The sequence below is a fragment of the Geotrypetes seraphini genome, chromosome 1 (genome assembly GCF_902459505.1).
Source record: "Geotrypetes seraphini chromosome 1, aGeoSer1.1, whole genome shotgun sequence".
Taxonomy (NCBI): Eukaryota; Metazoa; Chordata; class Amphibia; order Gymnophiona; family Dermophiidae; genus Geotrypetes; species Geotrypetes seraphini.
In genome coordinates, this window is record NC_047084.1 from 465,787,842 (window position 1) to 465,810,451 (window position 22,610).

At 40.4% G+C, this 22,610-nt stretch overlaps 1 protein-coding gene across 5 annotated transcripts in view; it reads left to right on the forward strand.

Annotated features, from left to right (window-relative positions):
* CXXC1 (CXXC finger protein 1) overlaps positions 1-22,610 on the forward strand; it is an 80,662-nt gene that overhangs the window by 41,172 nt on the left and 16,880 nt on the right. For all 5 annotated transcript variants that reach the window (XM_033923896.1, XM_033923903.1, XM_033923912.1 and 2 more), the window contains exons 8-10: positions 1,510-1,694; positions 2,561-2,768; positions 18,633-18,743. In XM_033923896.1, the coding sequence (XP_033779787.1) occupies positions 1,510-1,694; positions 2,561-2,768; positions 18,633-18,743 (504 nt within the window). The remainder of the gene's footprint in view (positions 1-1,509; positions 1,695-2,560; positions 2,769-18,632; positions 18,744-22,610) is intronic.

The following is a 22,610-nucleotide window of genomic DNA, read 5'->3' on the forward strand; positions in this document are numbered from 1 at the left end:
TACTCTACTTACGCAGCAACATCAGTCTCTACTGCATCCCAATCTGTCTTCGCTCCACCTGACAGCTTGGTTTCTCTCGGGCTGACCTCTCCAGAGAATCTGTCTCAGCCTGTCCGTCGCATTTTGGATGCCTCCAGGAAACCGGCCACCCTCCAATGTTACCATCAGAAGTGGACCAGGTTCTCCTCTTGGTGTCTGCTGCATCATCACGATCCCACCTCATTAGCGGTGGAAACTGTACTGGACTATTTGCTCTCTCTGTCCGTCGCTGGCCTCAAGTCTACCTCAATCAGAGTCCACCTCAGTGCCATCACTGCGTTTCATGAGCCTATCCACGGAAAACCTCTCACGGCTCATCCACTGGTTTCCCGGTTCATGAGAGGCCTCTTCAATGTCAAACCACCTCTGAAGCCTCCTCCTGTCGTCTGGGACCTGAATGTGGTTTTATCAGCCCTCATGAAACCCCCTTTTGAGCCTCTTGCCACAACTTCGCTCAAACTTCTAACATGGAAGGTGCTTTTCCTCGTTGCCATCACCTCTGCCAGGAGGGTTAGTGAGCTGCATGCACTGGTCGCCGATCCACCGTTCACTGTTTTTCACCATGACAAGGTGGTTCTGCGTACCCATCCTAAATTCCTTCCCAAGGTGGTCTCGGCTTTTCACCACAACCAGTCCATTGTGTTGCCTGTCTTTTTCCCTAAACCCCACTCTCATCCTGGGGAACAGGCGTTGCACACGCTGGATTGTAAGCGTGCCCTTGCATACTACCTTGACCGTACCAGGGCACACCGCTCGTCCCCTCAGCTCTTTCTGACCTTCGATCCTAACCGTCTAGGTCGTCCTGTCTCTAAACGGACGCTTTCCAATTGGCTTGCTGCCTGTATTGCGTTCTGTTATGCTCGGGCCGGTCTCTCACTGGAAGGTGCGGTCATGGCCCACAGGGTCAGAGCTATGGCTGCTTCTGTGGCTTTCCTCCGTTCCACTCCCATCGAGGAAATCTGCAAGGCTGCCACTTGGTCCTCAGTTCACACGTTCACTACTCATTACTGTCTGGATGCCTTCTCCAGACGGGATGGACACTTTGGCCAATCCGTGTTACAAAATTTATTTTCCTAATGGCCAACCATCCCTCCTCCCTCTCTGTTAGCTTGGAGGTCACCCATGCGTTAAGAATATGCTGCCTGCTTGTCCTGGGATAAAGCACAGTTACTTACCGTAAAAGGTGTTATCCAGGGACAGCAGGCAGATATTCTTACGTCCCACCCGCCTCCCCGGGTTGGCTTCTTAGCTGGCTTATCTTAACTGGGGACCACGCACTCCTCCGTCAGGCGGGAAGGCACTCGCGCATGTGCGGTGCGGCCAACTAGAACTTTCTAGTTAAAAAGGTCCGTACCGGGGCTCCGTCGGTGACGTCACCCATGCGTTAAGAATATCTGCCTGCTGTCCCTGGATAACACCTGTTACGGTAAGTAACTGTGCTTTTTCCCCGTTCTCTCTAACTTACTTCAGAAAGAGGAGAAATACAGGCGACACAAGCAAAAGCAGAAACACCGAGAGAAAAGCCGGCACTCAGAGCGAGTGGAAAGTAGAGACATGACCTCATCTCGCCAGTGCCTGGGGCCCAGTTGTGTCCAGTCCGCCCGTGCCGCTTCCAAGTATTGCTCCGATGACTGTGGCATGAAACTAGCGGCCAAGTAAGAGGGGAGGGGAAAGGCTTGTGTGTACATGCAGGTGGCTTGGGTAAAGATGTGTAATCATTAGGTTCAATATTCAGTTGGCAGTGCTCAATGTTATTTGCTGACCACTGCTGGGCATTATTCCCAGATATTTAGTGTCGGGCCCTGTCTAGGCTTCTGCATTAATATCTGATTTTATGGAACCAGCTAATATAGCCAGCTATGAGTTACTGCATAAAGATAGGACTGACTTTTATGCGGTCCTATTTCTGCAGTTAAACTGACCTATTAAGTGCTGAATAGAGAATGACGTGGGGGACAAATTTTTCCCCATCCCCTTGAGAACTTATTTTCCTGTCCCGTCCTGGCGAGTTCTTTTCCTGTCCCTGCCCCATTCCTGCAAGCTCTGTCCTCATCTGTACAAGCCTCAGACACTTTAAAATCATAAGTGTTTGAGGCTTGTGCAGTTAAGGCAGAGCTTACAGGAATGGGACAAGGACAGGGACAGCGCGGGGATGGTGAAACTGAGTACCTACGGTGACGGGGAAAAATTTGTCCCCCATGTCATTTTCATTGCACTTCTCCCTCCCTACCAATAAATATGATGATTTAAAAACAGGAATAAATAAGTGTTCATCAATTGAATTTTATCTTGTTGTTGCAACAGCATAGAGTAGTATCATATATCTGACATTTTAATAGTTTACTGAATTAAATAAGTATAACTGAGTTCGCCAAAGAGGGAGTTTAATCTTTTAAATAAATGCCATGTCACTTCCTCCATATTACAATTTTAAAGGACACAATTGATAGAGAGGAGATGGATGCTACTGTTCACCCTCTTGATTTAACCCTTTTTGCCTTCAATCTCCCAAACCTCACAGCCGCATCTATGAGATTCTGCCACAGCGCATCCAGCAGTGGCAACAGAGCCCATGTGTGGCAGAAGAGCATGGCAAGAAGCTTTTGGAACGCATCCGGCGGGAGCAGCAGCAGGCCCGCACCAGACTGCAGGAAATGGAGCGGCGCTTCCATGAGTTGGAAGCTATCATTGCCCGTGCCAAACAAAGTGTTGTGCGGGAGGATGAAGAGGTAAGTACAGAGTCAGATTCTTCTGGCAGCTCAGCTGCTATTAAAGACAGAGCTGACCTATTTGTGGTCATGTCTTTTACTATGCCACCAAATTTTCTGAGGACATTCAGCATAATAGCATTCAGAATCATACTGTAGAAGGCTAATTAAATTACTTTGCTCATCTTTTTTTTTTTTTTTTACAAAAATCTCTTTTTAGTGTCCCTCCGGACCGGCACAGACAGATGGGTTTACGCTCCTTTACCAGCAGGTGGAGACTGAGAACAAACTGAATTCTATCATCAGTACAAGTGAGCTGTGCAGTCCTCCTTAGAATCAGTTTGTTCTTAGTGTCCAGCAGATGGAGGTGGTAAGCCTGTGCAGTTCTGTTCTATTTTCCAGGCCTTGCCTTAGGGACTGTTGCAGAGGATAGGCAAGTGCCTTTTCTGACTTTTTATTGCCCAGATTGAGCTTGGGTACCACAGGGATCATGTTAAACCTTAGGGGTGTCACATTCGGGTGGCTGAGTCCCTTCCTCCCTCCATTTCCCCCACTTCCCCAATGTTTATTTAGTGGTGCTTCAGCTGTATGCCTTGCCTGAAGGCACTGACTACAGTCTGGAGAGCCTTTGGGATCTTCTCCTTTAACATTTAAAGTAAAAAAAAAAAAGAAAACTCAATGGCACTGCCTCAGGTTTATTAGTGCCAGTCTGAAAGGAAGCCTTTCATACATTAATTTTTCTCCTTCTAAATGCCAGCCTTGTGGTCTTAATGCGGCTGGCATTTATTGTTTTTGCTCACGGCTGCGCGAAGGGGAATCCTCATCAGGGTTGGCTTTGCATATCAGCAGGAGGGATTCCCCGGTGGCCGTGAAGGGAAAGTTGGCCATGAGCAGTGGGTACGCCCGTGATTCCCCAATCACTGTAGGCTCTGGGGCTTTTCCAGCTGTCATGGCTGCCGCCAGTGAGGAGGCCCGGGATTCCCTTACCGCTGTAGGCACTAGGGATTCCCTTGCCATCGTGTTGAGGGTTTTCTGGGGATTTTCTTTTAGTGGCTGGTTTTCTTCAAGCCTCTTCAGTGTTTTCGACCTCGGGAGAGCCTTTTTTGGCGGGCTTTTCTTCTTTGTTGAGAAACCGCCATTTTGGCTTGGAGTCCCACCTAGATTGGGAAGGCAGGAACAGATCGGGCAGGCCTCTTCTTCTGCGGTTAAGCGTGATTCTCTCCTGCCGATGGGGTTTTCCTCAGATTTTGTGCTGGCTATGTAAAAGGCATACTGCCTGCATGCAGCTGGTGGTCCTTTGAATGCCCCTGTGGTCTTGGCTTCATCTGAGGATCTTTTTCTTCTATGTCAGCGCTCCCTCCACTCCCTGCCTAAGCGGCAGTGTCTTTCATTGGAGGACATGGTGTTTCTGGATGATGATGTGTCGCCAGATGGGGACCTGGGTCTCTCCAGGGATCTGCAGGACCCTCGGGGGTGGGGGTGGGGCAGATGACGCAGGTAACTGGGTGTTGGAGCCACCCGCCGGGCAGGACACTTCAGTTGGGCACATTTTTCACTGGGAGGAACTTCAGGAGCTCATCCTTCAGGTGTTATCTGTTTTGCGTTTTGAAGAAGTCTAAAGAGCCCCTCAGTTGGTGGATCCTCTTTGGACGGCTTCCTGATCTTTTCCTATGCATCAGGATATCATGCAAGTGCAGTAGAAGTCCCCAGACGTCCCTTTTTGGCTAACACGGTCTATGTCCTGGCTTTATCCTATTCCTGATTCTGACAGGGATTCCTTATGTCCGCCGGTTGTAGTTGCAGTGGTTTAGGCCATGGTTCTGGTGGAGGGGGGCTCGGCCCAGGACTGGAAGATGGAATCTCTTCTTAAGCAGAATCTTGATGTAACTGCCTTGGCGGTCCAGGCGGCGATTTGTGGTGGTCTGGTGGACAGAGCACACTTCAGGTGGGCCGAGTACATGTTAAATAGGGAGTCCAACAACTGGTCTCTAGTGGATCAGAAGGTTCCTAAGATTGAGCTTGGCTCTTCTTATCTTTCGAATGCCATGTACGATTTGTTGCAGGCTTCAGCTAAGTCTCTGGTCTTAGGGGTGGCTACTAGATGTACCTTGTGGTTCTGTGGTTGATTGGCGGACTCAGCCTCCAAATCCAAGCTCAACAAATTTCCCTTTAAAAGCTCTTTTCTCTTTGGAGAAGACTTGGACAAGCTGGTGCAGAGTTTAGGTGATTCCAAGGTGTCTCAGTTACCAGAGGACAGGTCTCGGCAGTCTGGTACAGGAGGATTGGGCCGAGGTTGTCTTCATGAGTTTCATAGGTATCAGCATGGCAGGGTTTCTGCTTTGGGTTCTTCCTCCAGGGGTTGTTTTTTTCTAGTGTAGGCAGTCCTTTCGGAGTGCATGCCGGAGGGGAGTGGAAACAGACCTCCTCCTCCTCTCAACTCTACGAAAATGGTAAGGAGATTGAACCAAAAGAGTACGAGAAGAGACTGGAAGACATAAACATGTATATTCTAAAGGAGAGGAAAGGAGAGACAGGGGAGATATGATACAGACATTTAAATACTTGAAAGGCATTAAAATAGAACCAAATCTTTTCCAGAGAAGGGAAAATGATAAAACCAGGGGGCATAACTTGAGGTTGCAGGAAGGATGGGCTGGGGAGGGCATCAATGGGAACTCCACTAATTTGGTACTTGAGGACATTACTGGTCAGACTTTAAAGTAGATATCCTGCAAGCAACAGGATGGTTGAATAGGCTGGAGTTAGAGAATGACATGGGGAAAAAAAATCTGTCACCACCCCATCCCCGCAACCACCGTCCCTGTCCCCGCCCCGTCCCTGCAACCACTGTCCCCATCCCATCCCCGCAACCACTGTCCCTGCCCCAGCGACCACTGTCCCTGCCCCGGTGACTACTGTCCCCGCAGCATCCATACAAGCCTCAGTACTGCAATATTTAGCTTATTCCTTCCTTATAAATCAAAGTTCTGGCTGCAGAACTAGAGAAAGAGGTGTTCAGCTGGCAGGGCTTTGTTTATAAATTTTTATCAGCACAACTAATATATTAATTATCCTAAAGCAAAAAAAAAGAAAATAAATATAATTTTTTTTTCTACCTTTTGTTATCTGGTTTCTGCTTTCCTCATCTTCTCATTCAATTCCTTCCATCCACTGCCTGTTTTCTCTCTGCGTCTTCCATTTTTTCTGTTACTGTGCCTCTCCCTTCACCCCCCCCTCCAATTGCCCACTCTGTCTTCCCCACTTCCCTTCAACGTCTTCTCCCCACTCTCTGTTCCACATTTCCCTTCAGCGTCTGTTTCTCTCCACCCCCTTCAGCGTCTGTTCCATTCCTTTCCAGCACTACCGTTCCCTCTCGCTACCCCCTTCAGCACCCCTCACACAGTCCGACCATCTCCCTCCCTCTTACCTTCATGGCACGTTACAATGTAATTTGTGCAAGCTGCCGGAGCCTGCAAGCTTGGTCCCCATTCTGTCCCCACAAACCATCTGATCTCATCTGCACAAACCATCTCGGTTCTGTGTTCTTACTTTCCCCATTTCTAATATCTCCCCTATGTATCTAGTATTGCCCTCCCTGTGTCCATATACCATCCACATGTATGTCCTCTTTATGTCTCTCCTTATGCTCCCATGCACATAATTTCCCCTCTGTTTCTGTTACCTTCCTGTGTCCAGATTTCCCCTCTCTTCCTCTTCCACACCAATGTGTCTCTTCTCTGCAACCCCATCTAGCTTCTTTCCCTCTTTCTCCCACCACCACCCCCCTCTGCTTCAAGCATCTGGCTCATCTGCCTGTCCTCCCCTTTATTTCCTGCTGTGGGTTTATTTCTCTCCCTCTTCATCCCCTTGGCCCAGAATCTCTTTCCCTTTCACTCCTTCCTTCCTAGTGTGAGGGAATACGCGGTCCAGCAGCCCCTTCCCGCCCGATCGCCACGTCCCGCAATCTCCCTCTCTCCACCTCACCTTAGGTGCTGAATTTAATTCTTCTCCCAGCAGCACGCTTTCAATAAGTCGCGCGCGGGGCTTGAGTTGTTGAATCGTCTCCTATGACGCAACCGGAAACAGGAAGTTGCATCAGAGGAAAAGATTCAACAACTCAAGCAGCCGCGCGCGTGACTTATTGAAAGCGTGCTGCTGGGAGAAGAAGAATTAAATTCAGCACCTAAGGTGAGGTAGAGGGAGGGAGATGGTAGGACACGGGATGTATCGATCAGGTGGAGATGCTTGACCACATGATCCGTGCTTACTTCACTGTGGAGACAAGACCATTCACTGCTCCAAGGGGAGGTGAATAGCCTTATCCCCGCAGCAACCACTATTTTTTCTCTCCCCGTTTCTGCGGGTTACCTGCGGCTAGCCGCAGGTAACAATTACCGTGTCATACTCTAGCTGGAGTGAGCTTAGATGGCAACTTCAGCAGTTGGAAACTAGGATAGTACCAGGTGGACTGTAGTCTATGGCCCAGAAATATCAAAGAAGAGACAAGTTAATTTAATCATGTATTTTAAATGAGAATTACTAATGGGCAGACTGGATGGACCGTTCAGGTCTTTATCTGTCGTCACATTAATTATGTTACTGGGGGTGGACCAAGGTCACATAAGATTATTGGGTCCTGGAAGTGATTCAAGACGGGTGTTTTTTTGAGTTTAACTGGCCCTTGTCAGATCTTTTTCTCTCTTCCCCTCGTCAGTCCACTTGGAAGAGGCGGGTGTTTCGTCAGACTTCAGAAGTTGGTAGAGCTCAAGGCTGTGGTTCCTGTGCCTCAAGAAATTCGTATCGGGAGGTACTCCATTTAATTTGTGGTGCCCAAAAAAAAGGGGTCGTTGTCTTATCTTGGAAACTAAAGGGTGTGATCCAGGAGCTCCAGGTCCCTTCTTTTCGTATGGAGACCTTAAAGTCTCTGATCTTTTTTATTTTTTATTTATTTATAATTTCTATACAACCAAAAATGGTACAAGAAATACCGAAATACATATAGTTAGTCAACACTGACTAAAGAAAAATGTACAAAGCAAAATACAACTTATAAAGTCCTCAATTCAAGGAAGTAGGCAAGACATAAACAGAAAAACCCCTGGAGAGTAGGGATATAAGTACAATTAAAACATAAAGCAAAAGAGCAGTATTTAGATATTGATCTACTATTTAACTAAATTCCGCACTAAACACTTGATTCATTCTGGCTGCGTTGGAGTCCCTTTACTCTCCAAGAAAAAACCTAATTGGGCAGACTCAAAATATATATATTTATTCCGTTGATAGGAAATAAAACATTTGCAAGGAAATCTTAACTGAAAAGTTGCCCCTATATAAATCACTTTAGGACAAAATTGTTTCTGAAACTTTTTCTTTTTGCACATTCTTTAAATAATAAATTCTCTGCGTTGGGGGAAGGTTCGATTCCGGAACTTTTAAGGCTGTCAACATAAAGTTCTTATAGAGTTCCTGAGGAGACATAAATTTATCTATTGGAAAATTAAGGATCCTTAAATTCAAAAGAAAAATGGTGAACCAGCTTGGTTATTCAAAGAGGTAAAAGACGCAGTGAGGGAGAAGAGGAACTCATTTAAAAAATGGAAACGAGAAAAAAACGATGGAAGCCTGGAACTGTCACAAAATTGACCAAAAAAAAGTGTCATAAAGTGGTAAGAGACGCCAAAAAAGTCTACGAGGAGAAGATAGCGCAGGAAAACAAAAACTTCAAGCCCTTTTTTAGATATATAAAGGGAAAGAAACCAGCAAGAGAGGCGGTAGGACCTCTCGACGATCATGGAAAGAAAGGGTCAATTAAAGAGGATAAACAGGAAGGGGGCGTGGCTTAACGCGAGCACGGATGGAGGTGTGATCGTGAAGCTCCTCAACACCCAGGCAACGAAATATAAAAAAAAATTTTTCCTTCTGAATAATTATATAAAAAATATATATAAAGGAAGCTGAACAAAAGATACAGAATAAAATCCTAATTTGCTGTAGTAGAGGTGAGATATGAGCTGACGAGAATCGGAAAGGCAGAGAGCCGTTTGTGTTTTCGGCGGTTACATGAGACTTGCAGCGCTGAGACCGCGAGGTGTATGTGGGTGAATGGAGAGATTGGTGGGGAAATTTTGAGGGAGTTTTGTGTCCCGATCGGTTACAAGAGATCCCATAAGGAAAAAAAGAAAAGAAAAAATAGATTGCCCTTCGGCGATGACGCTGAAAGGGGGGACTGATTGAAGAAAACTGAGAGAAAGGAATACCGGCGTTTTCTCTCAGTGATTGAACACCGAGACGCTGAAGACAAGGAAAAAATATCATCTTACTAAATAAACAAAATACTGAATTGAAATTGCTTTTCTCTGACAAAGCTGCGATTGGGCTTGTGTGAGAGGAGACAGAGGAAGGGGTTAACGGAACTTTTGAAAAAAGCTGAAGCGGCAAGACATCGAGGCAGTTGAGAGACGCTGTAAGTGAACAGAAAACAGTTGCTTCAAGTTTGTCAAAAAAAAAAAAAGGGAAGAGAATTAGATGAAGTGTTGCTCTCCTCGGTCAGGGCTGCGATTGGGCTTGTGAGAGGAGAATTAAAAGAAAGGACTACCAAACAATTTTTTTATTCAGCACTAAAGCGGGGTGTCATTAAAAAAGAGTGACTGCCAGAGGTAATGAATTAAATCTGTAGAAGAACCCGACAAGTCTGAGAAAAATTTAAGGAAGGAAATGCTGTTGGACTGAATATCCCCCTCTTTCATTGAAACAGTGAAGGGGCTTAAGGGAAAAGAACCATAAAAAAGGATTACTGGTTCTTTTTTTTTTTTTTTTTTTTTTCATCAATAGAACTGGAAACAAATAACTGACACTTACTTCAAAGAACCTTTTTGCCAATATTAAAGTGATAAAGACATTAAAAAAGGAGTATTTAAGATTGAGACAGATAACTGAGAAAGAGAAAAGGAAAAGGAAAAAAAGGCAAAAAAGGAAAAGAAAATTTCTACTATAAAAGATAGAACCAAACTTTGGAAGAAAAGGGATTAAAAACATAAGAATACCAAACCTAAAACTAAGAGACTAAATTTAAGAAATAAGAATAACCAAGAAAAAGAAAACAACAATATGGCAAGCACCAGACAAAACAAAAATGAGGCTGGTACATCTGCAAAAAGACAGAAACAAGACCAAATAACACCAAGCAAGATACCACTTCCTATTGAAGAACCAGACATATTAAGCAAAGCAGAAGTCATGGAAGAACTAAAACAAATCAAACAAATGCTTAAGCAAACTATAACTAATATGTCTGAAATGAAAGAAGAAATTTTAAATATTCATAGACAAATGGAAGTTAATAACAAAAGAACAACTGAATTAGAATCAAAAATGGAAGTTATAGAATGTGAATCAAAAAGATGTAAAAACGACAGCCTGGAATTAAATAAATTAAAAGATCAACTGGAAGATTATGAGAATAGAGGAAGAAGGAAAAACATTAAATTATTTGGAATACAAGAAAATTTAGAGGGAAAAAATACTATCCTTTTCCTTGAAAATTTAATTCCAAAAATACTACAATTAGACTTGAAACAACCAATTGAAATAGAAAGGGCGCATAGAATCCCAATTAAAAATTTAGAAAACAAAGACAGACCAAGACCAATAATTTTCAAAATGCTGAGATACCAACAAGTACTAGAAATACTAAATGCTGCAAAAAAAGATAAAAACCTAAATTATAAAGGATCAAGAATATGGTTTTTACCAGACTTTGCCAAAAACACAGCAAATAAAAGAAAGAGACTATTGGACATGAGACCTTTACTAAAAGAAAAAGGATTTAAATATGGTCTATATTATCCAGCGAAAATGAGAGTATCATCAGGAGACAAATCCTTATATTTTGAGGATCCCGAAAAACTAAAAGATTTTCTTTCTAAACCAGAACCTATGATATTTTAACATAAAACATTAAGATGGTTTTGATGTCTCTATGAAGAAATATAAAAATATGAAATATTGAAATATATGAAGAAAAGAAGGAAAATGATTACATATATGTTTAAAATAAATTATATGTTAAAATCATAATACTAAGGAAATATAAATTAAAAATTGTTTAATGGATAATGATACATTAATGAAATGTTATGGAAAAATGATTAAAGATATAAAGGATTGATATAGATAGATAGAAGGGAAATTTATTTGAATATTGAATATTGATTGCCTGGGGAGAGGAGAATATTCGGGTTACATTTCCAATGTGTATCCTTAAGCAACCGATGTATTGGGTGGGAAAGGGAGGGAAAAGGAGAATATTTACTAGAATGATTAAGGGAAAAATAAATAAGGGATTAGATACATTAGGGATAAATATGTGTGTCGTGAAAAAAATTTTTTAAATTTTAAATATTAAAGAAGAGGGGAAGAAAAATATAATGAAAAGTATTAAAATGTATAATGTCTTTTAAAATATATTCGATTAATGTCAATGGCCTGAATCATGTAATTAAAAAGAAAAAAGTATTAACATTTTTAAAAAAGCAAAATGCGGATATTTACTGTCTGCAAGAGACCCATCTTAATATGAAAGAATCACAGAAATTATCAGGTGGATGGATAAAGGAATGTTATTTTGCTCCAGCAGTGGGTAAAAAAGCAGGGGTTGCAATTCTTATAAATAAAAAATGTAAGGCCAAGATTAAAGTAAAAAGTTCAGATCCACATGGAAGATGGATACATATTGATATAAGTATGGGAAATGATACCCTGACGTTGTTCAATATATATGCCCCTAATTCGAATCAATCAGAATTTTTCAAAAAGCTACAGAATATGTTATTACCACTGGCTGCTTCTAATTTAATGGTGGCTGGAGATTTTAATGCTGTAATGGATCCATTATTGGATAAAAAACCAGGTAAAAATATTAAATCTTTAGGTCTAGATAATTTGGTTCAATCATGTGATTTGAAAGATATATGGCGTATTCTTCATTTTAATGATCAGGAATATTCATTTTGTTCACAGGTTCATAAATCATTTTCAAGAATTGATTATATTTTTGTCTCGACAAATAAAGTGCAACAGGTGATTAAAGCCTACATTGATCCTATTATTATTTCAGATCATGCGGGAGTATGGATAGAATTACAATTAGATCAATTAGAAAATGATAGACCTCTTTGGAGATTTGATAATGCATTGCTTGTGGACGACAAATTCTTGGAAAATTTTAAAACACAAATTAACGAATTCTTTCAAATAAATTTAGTGGAAGATACATCTATAGAGAATGTATGGGATGCATTTAAAGCAACTATGAGGGGTAATATTATATCATATTCAGCTTTTATTAGGAAACAGATTAAAAAACAATATATAGAATTAGAAAAAGAAATAAAAATATTAGAAGCTAAATTGATAAATAAATGGGAATATGAAGTTTTACAAGCTCTTTTGAAAACAAAAGGTAAATATAATGAATTAACTTCAAAAATGATAAGAAAAGATTTGTTCTCCAAGCAAACAATGTATTATGGAAATTCTAATAAGGCAGGGAAATTATTGGCAAATTATCTTAAGGTAAAAAAAAGGAGAACTAATATTAATGGAATAAAAGATGATAATGATATAATAACAAATCAAACAAATATAATATTAAAACAATTTTTAAAATTTTATAAAGACCTATATTCTTCCGAACCTTATTTGGAGAGACAAAAAGACGGAAAAAATTTTTTAGATTTAATTAATGGACCTAAGGTTCCTGATCATATAAAACGGAGTTTAGATGAACCTATATCATTAAAAGAATTAGAAACAGCATTGAGATCTCTTAGAGTTGGATCCGCTCCAGGTGGTGATGGTTATACAGTAGAATTTTATAAAACATTTCAAAATATACTTTCCCCACATTTATTAAATTTATATCAGACACAACTTATAAAAGGTAATATTAAAGGTACTATGGCTGAATCAATAATAATTGTTTTGCCTAAGCCAAATAAAGATCCTACTTTGGTTTCAAATTACAGGCCTATATCTTTGATAAATGTTGATAATAAACTTTTGGCGAAAATTTTGGCTTTGAGATTAGCCAAAGCTCTCCCACATATTATAGATATGCATCAAACGGGTTTCGTTGCTAAAAGACACTCCTCCAATAACTCTAGATTATTATTTCACATGCTAAACTTATCAAAAAAAATGGATGAACCGGCTTTTACAGTTTCATTAGATGCTGAAAAGGCATTTGATAGGGTAGAATGGAATTTTATGTATCAGGCTTTAGAATGGTTTGGTATAGGTTCTGGATTTATACAAATGGTAAAAACTTTGTATAGCTTCCCAATTGCAAGACTAAATATTAATAATAAAATATCTGATGGTTTTCAATTGCAGAGGGGAGTTAGACAAGGCTGTCCTTTATCTCCTTTGTTATTTGATGTTATATTAGAACCCTTATTGTTAGCAATGCAGCAAACGAAGGAGATACAAGGTATCCCATATTCAGATATGGAATATAAAATTTCGGCTTATGCTGATGATATTTTGCTTTATTTGAGAAATCCAGAGTCTACCTTATCTTCTTTATTAGAATTAATTGATAAGTTTGGCAAATTTTCAGGTTATAAAATTAATTGGAATAAAACTGAAATTATACCCTTGAATGTTCATTGTGTAAAAGGATTATTTGATACTTTTCCATTTATATGGAAAGAAGAAGGATTTAAATATCTTGGCATTCAAGTTAAAAATACAATTGAAGATACTGTAAAAGAAAATGAAAAATATATAATAAAAAAAGTTACGGAGTTGTGTGAACAATGGAACCCATTACATATTTCTTGGTGGGGAAGAATTCAAACTATTAAAATGATGATATTACCTGTAGTTTGCTACCAAATGAGTATGATACCTATTTATTTTCAGGGGTCCTTTTATAAAAAGCTTAATAGAATTTTAACAAAATTTCTTTGGCTTGGTAAAACACCTAGAATAGCTTTAGTAACTTTGCAAAAATCAATTAAGGAGGGTGGGGTAAATTTTCCAAATTTCTATAGGTACCATCAAGCCTATATTCTACGTCAGGGTATGTATTGGATCCTCCCAGAACTTATAGATAATGCACCAGATTGGTTATATTTGGAATGGCGCCTTATGTTTCCCCTAAATTTAGTTCATTTACCAAGTATTAATATACCTAAAAGATACAGAGAAAATAAAATAATAATGGATACTTGGAAAACATTGAGATTTATTGATAAATTAACACCCATCCCAATATATAAATCAACTAATCAATCCATATGGATAAACTCCAAGATCAAAATTGGCGGAGCTCAAATCCTTTGGAAGAACTGGATTATTGCAGGAATTAGATCTCTAGATGATATTATTTCAGAAGGTAAACTGCTGGATTTTTCACAATTGCAACATAGATTTGGTCTTAATAAAACACAAAGTTTTAAATGGTTGCAATTGAAGCAGGCCATTCAGGTTGGGTTCCCTGAATGGAAATCATTAAACAATCAATATAGTTTAAAGTTCTTATGCTTTAAAGCAGACTTCCTAGGACATCAAGCCGCATTGTGGTATAAATTAATATCTGGATATTTGAATAAAAAACCAAAAAATGGTCTAAGAGACATTTGGAGCATTGAGATTGGACATCAAATTAATGCATCTCAATGGCCACTAATTTGGTCTTGGAGAATGAGATGTACAGTGTCAGCATCTATGAGACAAACATGGTTCTTTTTATTACATAGAGCTTTTTGGACCCCTACTCGATTGCAAAAACTAGACAGTTCTAAGTCTAATAGATGCTGGCACTGTAATCTAGAACCAGGGACATTAGATCATTTATTATATCATTGTCCTTATATTAAAATTTTTTGGAATTCAATTTGGCCACAAATTAATAAATTAATGGAAAATCATATTGCAATATCATATGATACAATTTTATTTGGAACAATGATGAGAAAAAAAAGTCAAATTTCACCAGAAAATAATAAGCTTTTATTAATTATGACAGGGGTTGCCATTCAACATATAACTAACAATTGGAAAAATTACAACAACCTAAATTACACATTTTGGTGGAATACAATATGTCATATTTTTAAAATGGAAAGAACAATAGCAATACAAAGGGGGACATATATTAAATTTATAAAAATATGGGGGCCATTGACAAAATACTGTAATGAATAAATAATATGATGTTTCTTCTTCTTTTCTTCTTTTGGGGATCTTTTTTATGACACACATAGAGGGGGGGTAAGAAAAATCAATATATATATAGTATGTTATAATATATTATACAAAATGTAACGTATGAATAAATGGTAATAAAAGGGTGGGGGGAGGGAAATGGGACAAAATTTGTTTAGATTATATTATATTAGATATAAAAAAATTATTGAATATTTATCAATTGTATTCTAATATGTTGTATACTTTTTATAAAAATTTGAAAATTAAAATATTATATTAAAGTAATGAAAGGGAGGGGGGAGGGTGAGGGGGAAAATCAAATTTAGATATAAAATGTATTAGATATAAAAGTGATAATATGCATTTATCAATTGTATTTTATTATTATGTACACTTCATGTAAAATTAGAAAATAAAAAATAATGGAAAAAAAAAAAAAAAAGAGGATAAACAGGTTGCCAACAGGTTAAATTCATTCTTTGCCTCAGTCTTCACAAATGAGGACACTTCAATAATGCCAGACACAGGGAGGATATTCACCGGGGCCACAGAGGAAAGCCTAACAACAGTGAAGGTGACGTTGGACATGATTTACTCCCAGATTGACAAACTAAAAAGCGACAAATCCCCTGGACTGGATGGAATTCACCCGAGAGTATTAAAGGAACTTAAGGAGGAAATTGGCGAACTATTACAAACAGTGGCTAACATGTCAATTAGAACTGGACAAATACCAGAAGACTGGAGGATAGCAAATGTCATCCCAATTTTCAAAAAAGGATCAAGAGGGGATCCACGAAACTACCGACCTGTGAGCCTCACATCGGTTCCAGGGAAAATAATTGAAACACTAATCAAAGAGAACATTGTACAACACTTGGAAGACCATAATCTAATAAGGGACAGTCAACACGGTTTCAGGAAAGGGAAATCATGTTTGACAAACTTACTACAATTCTTTGAGAAAGTGAACAAACAAATGGATGGTGGAGAACCAGTGGATATAATTTACTTGGACTTTCAGAAAGCGTTTGACAAAGTCCCTCATGCAAGGCTTATGAAGAAACTAATAAGCCATGGAATAGGAGGAGAAGTACACAGATGGATCGGCAAATGGCTTGAAAACAGAAGGCAACGGGTTAGCATAAATGGGAAATTCTCGGACTGGGAGAAAGTGACTAGCGGCGTGCCCAACGGCTCGGTTCTTGGGCCTATCTTGTTCAATATTTTTATAAACGACCTGGAAGAGGATACAACATGCAATATAATAAAGTTTGCAGATGATACAAAACTATGTCGGGCGGTTGGCTCTCAAAGGGACTGCGAGGACCTCCAGAAAGATCTGAACAAGCTGGAAACGTGGGCGATAAAGTGGCAGATGAACTTTAACATAAACAAATGCAAGGTGATGCATCTAGGAAAGAAAAACAAGGAACATGAGTACAGGATGTTGGGGGTGAAGTTAGCAAAAAGCGAACAGGAAAGGGATTTGGGGGTACTGATTGACAGTATCCTAAAACCATCGGCACAATGTGCGGCAGCGGCGAAGAAAGCGAACAGGATGTTGGGCATAATTAAGAAGTGGATTACGAGTAGAACGGAAGAGGTCATAATGCCACTTTATAGAACAATGGTCCGACTGCACTTAGAATACTGTGTCCAACACTGGTCTCCATACCTTAAAAAGGATATAACTCTGCTGGAAAAAGTGCAGAGGCGAGCCACGAAACTTATCAAAGGAATGGAAAATTTGACCTACAAAGATCGACTCAGGAAGCTGGGGCTGTTTACCCTTGAGAAGAGAAGATTGAGAGGGGATTTGATAGTGACTTTTAAAATATTAAAAGGATTTGATAAAATAGACCAAAAAGAAGCATTACTGAAATATTCTGATGTGACGAGGACAAGAGGACATAGACTGAAACTGAGTGGCAGCAGGTTTAGGACAAATGTCAGGAAATTCTGTTTCACACAGCGCGTGGTGGGTGCTTGGAATGCACTCCCGGAGGAGGTTGTGGAGGAGACTACTGTTCTGGGATTCAAACGCAAGTTGGATGCACACCTTCTTGCATATCATATTGAGGGATACGGTAAATCTGGGTCTCCAAAAAGGAGTACCTAAATGGGCCGCTGCATGTGCGGATCGCCGGACTAGATGGACCTCGGTCTGATCCGGTGAGGGCGTTTCTTATGTTCTTATGTTATGTTCAAGTTTTTCTGTTGATTTTCCAGGTTTTCTATCTTCCTCAGAAACATCATTCTATTGGTCATTTGTTTAGTCACCAAATTTTTATTCTCAATTGTTAATTTCTCTAGTTTAGAAAGTTCAACTTTCTGCTGCTGAACTGAAGTCTCCAAAAGGGTTATCCTGGAAGAGGAGTTTAAGGTAATAGATATAAAATTTGTACAAATCAAGTGCAGGTTTTCAATCGCTGACCAAATAGAATCAAGAGTCACTGCCTGGGTATTTCTTTGGTACATCCTATCCATCTGTGCAGGTCTAGAGAGACGCTAAGGAAGGAGAAATTAGGGCTTACCTGCTAATTTTCTTTCTTTTAGTTCCTCCAGTCCGGCACAAAATCCACCCAGTATTTTTCCTTGATGATGCAGAGTTAGTTGTTTTTCTTGGGAATGCTAAATGGTGATTTTGTTCTATTTGCATTCCTTTTTTCTGGGGAGTGTAAATAGATATTGCAGAGCAGCAGCATCTGGTTTAGCTGGTGAACTGTGGGGACAGTTTTGGTTGCCTGTTCTGATCCTTCTCCATCACTTGTGTTTTACAAAGAAAAAAAACAAACTAATGCATTAGTTTGAATTTCCTGCTTGGCTGTTTGTCAGACTGATTCTAAGAAGGACTGCATAGCTCACTTGTACTGCTGATAGAATTCAGTGTGTTCTCAGTCTCCACCTGCTAGTAGAGGAGTATAAACCCATATGTCTCTGCCAGTCTGGAGGGACTAAAAGAAAGAAAATTAGCAGGTAAGCCCTAATTTCTCCTTAGCAATGGTTCTTGTGGTGTGAACATGAAATGTTGCATCTTTGTAATGTCAATAAAATATTGTGCTCACCTTTACTATAGGCCAGGGATGGGCCATTAATTTTTCCAAAGGACCACATGAGAAACTGGGACTGTTTTGGAGAGCCGGACCAATTGGCTGAACTCTGCTCCACATTAATTTTATCTCTTTATAAAAAGCTGTAAATTGTATGGTTTGCATTAGCTGTTACAATTAGGCTAATAAAATGTGAAACAAGCATAGTGAAAACACCAATAGCTGTATTACATGTATGATATAGAATTATTATGCTTGATTCCTAATTTGCCATTGACCTCACGTGGGCCGGTCAGGGATAGCCAAAGGGCCGGACTTAGCCTGAGGGCCATAAAATGCCCAGGTCTGCTAAAGGCTACCAGTGGGGCCCAGGTATTGCTGTTTTGTTTCTAGGACTGGGAGCCAGAGAGGTATAGAAACTGAGTCACAAATGTCTGTATAGCTTTTGACTGTGTGTAAAGAAGACAATACAAAAGCAACCCCACAAAACAAAACAAAAACAACCCACAATATATTATAATTACCGCAATAAAATTTCATATTTGTTGTCTGTGTGTACATAGTTCTTATTGTCTTGGCTTCTCAATTCTTGTTCCTTCTGCCTCACCTCTTGCAGACCAATGAAGGAGACAGTGATGACACAGACTTCCAGATTTTCTGTGTATCCTGTGGCCATCCCATTAATCCCAAGGTGGCGCTGCGTCACATGGAGCGCTGCTATGCTAAGGTATGTTGTGGGTGAGGAATTGCTGCCGTAGTGTGCTCAGAAGATAATTACACTGACAACAGACTTGTACTCCAATATTGTGGACCTTGGGTACATTAGAGGACACAGAGGCCAGAATAGAGGAGCAGGTGGAAAATTATGATATCCAGGCACAACAAGGGGAGGTGTTAGAAAAGATCGAGGACTTAGAAAACTGGAGCAGACCATATAATCTGTGCATTTGTAGTGTACCTACCCACCAGAATATGCTAACTCCCCAGGTGCAATATGGAAATTTATGCAAAGTTTGTTGGAACATGATACTTATACTGATAGCAGAGCCTGCCAGCATATTGAGAGAGTTCACTGATCTTTGGTAATGCCATGGGATATAGTGGTGTGTTTTCATAATTACCACTTCAAAGAGCTAGTTTTGCTGGCAAGATCCAGAAGAGAAACATCTTTGAGCGGCTCAAAAGTGGCTTCCACAAACCCCTGCAGTACAATATTAAGATTCCATGTAAGAAAGGGCTGACACAAGAGAGGTCGTAAACGAAGCACCCTTTTGAGAAATCTGGTCACATCAGAATTACATTACATTACATTACATTACATTACATTAGGGATTTCTATTCCGCCTGTGCCTTGCGGTTCTAGGCGGATTACAATAAAGATGAATCTGGACATTTCCAGTAGAATTACATTACAGGAGAAGAGTAGATTACAAGTAACTGTGAAGAGTTATAATACATTCAACATCGCAGCAGATATAACATAGCCTCGGATTACAATAAGGAAGATATCTGGGCATTTCCAGTAGAATTATAATACATTCAACATCGCAGCAGATATAACATAGCCTCGGATTACAATAAGGAAGATATCTGGGCATTTCCAGTAGAATTACATTACAGGAGAAGTGTTAATTACAGGTAATAGTGAAGAATTACAGTACATTCAATATCACAGGAGATGTTACATAGCAACTGAGTCAATTTATAACTGGTGGAGAATAAGAATTACAATATATTCTAGATTACAAAAGATGTTACATGAGATGAGTCAAGTTTCTTCGGATGGAGAGTAGCATCATATGCCTATAAGTGGAAGTGTATTTGTTGTTTTGATGATTGCATGATGTTGGTTAATTAATGTTGATGATATGGACAGTGGGGGTATTTAGTTTGGGTTGGATAAAGAGATTCTATTCCCAAGGAATTGGTTGGGAACTCATTAGATGGCGGTTTATATTGATGGGAGATATTTTTTGAACAGTAGTGTTTTTATTTCTTTTCGGAACTCTTTTATGTCTGTAATTTCGATCAGTAATTTTGAGATATCGGAGTCAATATTAGCTGCCTGTGTCCCTAGTAGGTTGTCATATAGTTTCTTACGTCGGGTACCATTGAGAGGAGGGTAGGTGAAAATGTTCTGTGTTCTCCTTCTTCTGGATAAGAGATAGTAGTGAAAGCGGTTGTTTAGGTAGCTGGGTGCCGCGCCGTGGGTTACTTTGAATAGGAGACAGTAGAATTTGAATTGTATTCTTGCTTTTATTGGTAGCCAGTGAGATTCTAAGTATGCATTGGTAATGTGGTCGTATTTGCTGAGTGAGTATATGAGTCTGAGGGCTGTGTTCTGGACGGTCTGTAGTTTTTTTATTGTGTTGATTGGGCAAGGTAGGTATAAGCGAAGTAGAATCGCTGTGCATTCTAAAACATGAAAGTCCAGCCACCTGAACTTTGAGAAAAGCCACTGCCAAGCCCTTCTCGAGACCTACCTGGAGGAAAACCAGAATTACTGGAATGGGAGCACGTAACGGCCCCACGTGGTCCTTTGCACAACACTGCTGAAAGACCTTTCAAGTCTTGGTGTAAGCTGCCATCGTAGAGAGCTTCTTAGACCTTCAAGAAAGTCGCAACGACTACATCGGAGTAGCCCCTGTGAATCAAGGCAAAGTGCTCAAGAGCCATGCCGTAAGACCAAAGTGCTGAGGATTCTCCATGGGCACTGGAACCTGGCTGAACAGGTCGCGATGAAAAGGAAACCTGAGCTTTTGTCCTACTAAAGCCGGATGAGATCCGCATACGATAGATGGTGAGTCCAATAGTGATCTGGATGGATCACTATTCTGCAAATGACCTGGCCCATCAAGGGCCAAGGGGGGATGACGTTAAGGAGTTCCTGAGTCAGACAGGGCCAAACCATTACCAGGGCCAAACCAATCTTCCTGGTTCTATCCTTCGACTGAAGAGGCTCTTGACTTTTGAGTTTTTTGTTGAAGCCATCAAGTCCATCTGGGGCTCGTCCCAATGACGTACAATGAGATGTAGAACTAAATTATACTTTTTGGTTGAATTCAGTATGCCATATTTATAAAATGGAAAGGGTGCTTGCTATACAACAAGGTAATTATAATAAGTTTAAAAAGATTTGGGGGCCATTGATTATTTATTCTAACGATCAGACATCTTAAACACCTCAGTATTGGAAAAGATAGAGGGAGGGTGGGAGTATGAATGATAATAATTGATAATTGTTAATTATTAGTATATGGGAGAGAGGGATGGGATTCTTTTATATTTATGTATTTGGAAGATTACAAATAAGATTGTCAAGTGATTAATTAATATATTTCTGATGGATTATTGTACACTTGTTGTAATGTTTGAAAATGAATAAAGATTTATTAGGAAGAACGCTCTTCCATTGTTTTTCCATTAAGAATATATAGATGATTGTCGTAAGATATTATTTTTATGTGGTATATATTAGTTGTATATGAATTTGGGAGGGGGTGGGGGTTAAATCTTCTTGGTGTATGATATTGAAAATTTTTCAAGTGATGGTGTATTATATTTGGTTGATATTTACTGTACACTGTACTGATATTTACTGTAAAAATGAATAAAGAAATTATAAAAAAAAAAAAAAAGGAAGAACGCTCTTTGTGAAAGAGACCACTCTCCTGGGTCCAGGACTTGGCAACTGAGGAAATTCGCTTGCACTTTTCCACTCCAGCCACATGTCCCGCAGAGGGAGCCTGTTCCGCCCACAGGAACAGCATCCGAGCCTCCCAACTCAAGGAAACATTCTTGGTACCTCCCTGCTGATTTACCTATGCCATTGCTGTGGCATTGTTGGAGAATACTCTTACCGCTTTTCCTTCCAGGGGGTTTTGCAGAGCCTTCAACGCCAGCCATATGGCTCAAAGTTCCAGACGGTTGATCAACCGACCCTGAATGGAGCGGTCTCTCCAATGAGCAACCCAGCTGGCCAGGCTGGCATGGATAATTATGATAATCCACTCCAAGATGCAAAGAGGCATAACCTGCCAGAGAGCTTTCCCCTGGATTCACCAGCACAACTGCTGCAAACTGGCTCCAACCAAGGAAGCTGCATCTGAAGGGAGTGATGCTGTGGGGACCACCAGGAAAGGAGAGACTCCTGTAGAGGCCACATGTGTGCTCTGGCCCAGGGCACCACCTCCAGGGAGGCTGCTATGGACCCCAGTGCCTGTAGGTAATGCCAAGCTGTGGGAATGGGAAGCAGCAAGAGATCCAAAATCTGTTTCTGGAGCTTCTGTCAGTGTGGCTCAGGAAGAAAGACACGGCACTGTGCTGTGTTGAACTGAACTCCCAGATATTCCAGAGTCCGTGAAGGTGTCAGCTGGCTCTTGATGATGCTGACAATCCAGCCCAAGTGCTGAAGGAGAGACACCATCACCTCTACCGCCGCCTCTACATCTCTACTGCTCGCTCTCACAGGCGTAACGGATCCCAGATCAGCCAGTCATCTAGATAAGGATGGGCTTGAACCCCTAGACTGCAAAGGTGGGCCACCACCACTTTAGTGAAGGTGTGGTAAGCCGTTATTAGTCCAAAGGAGAGA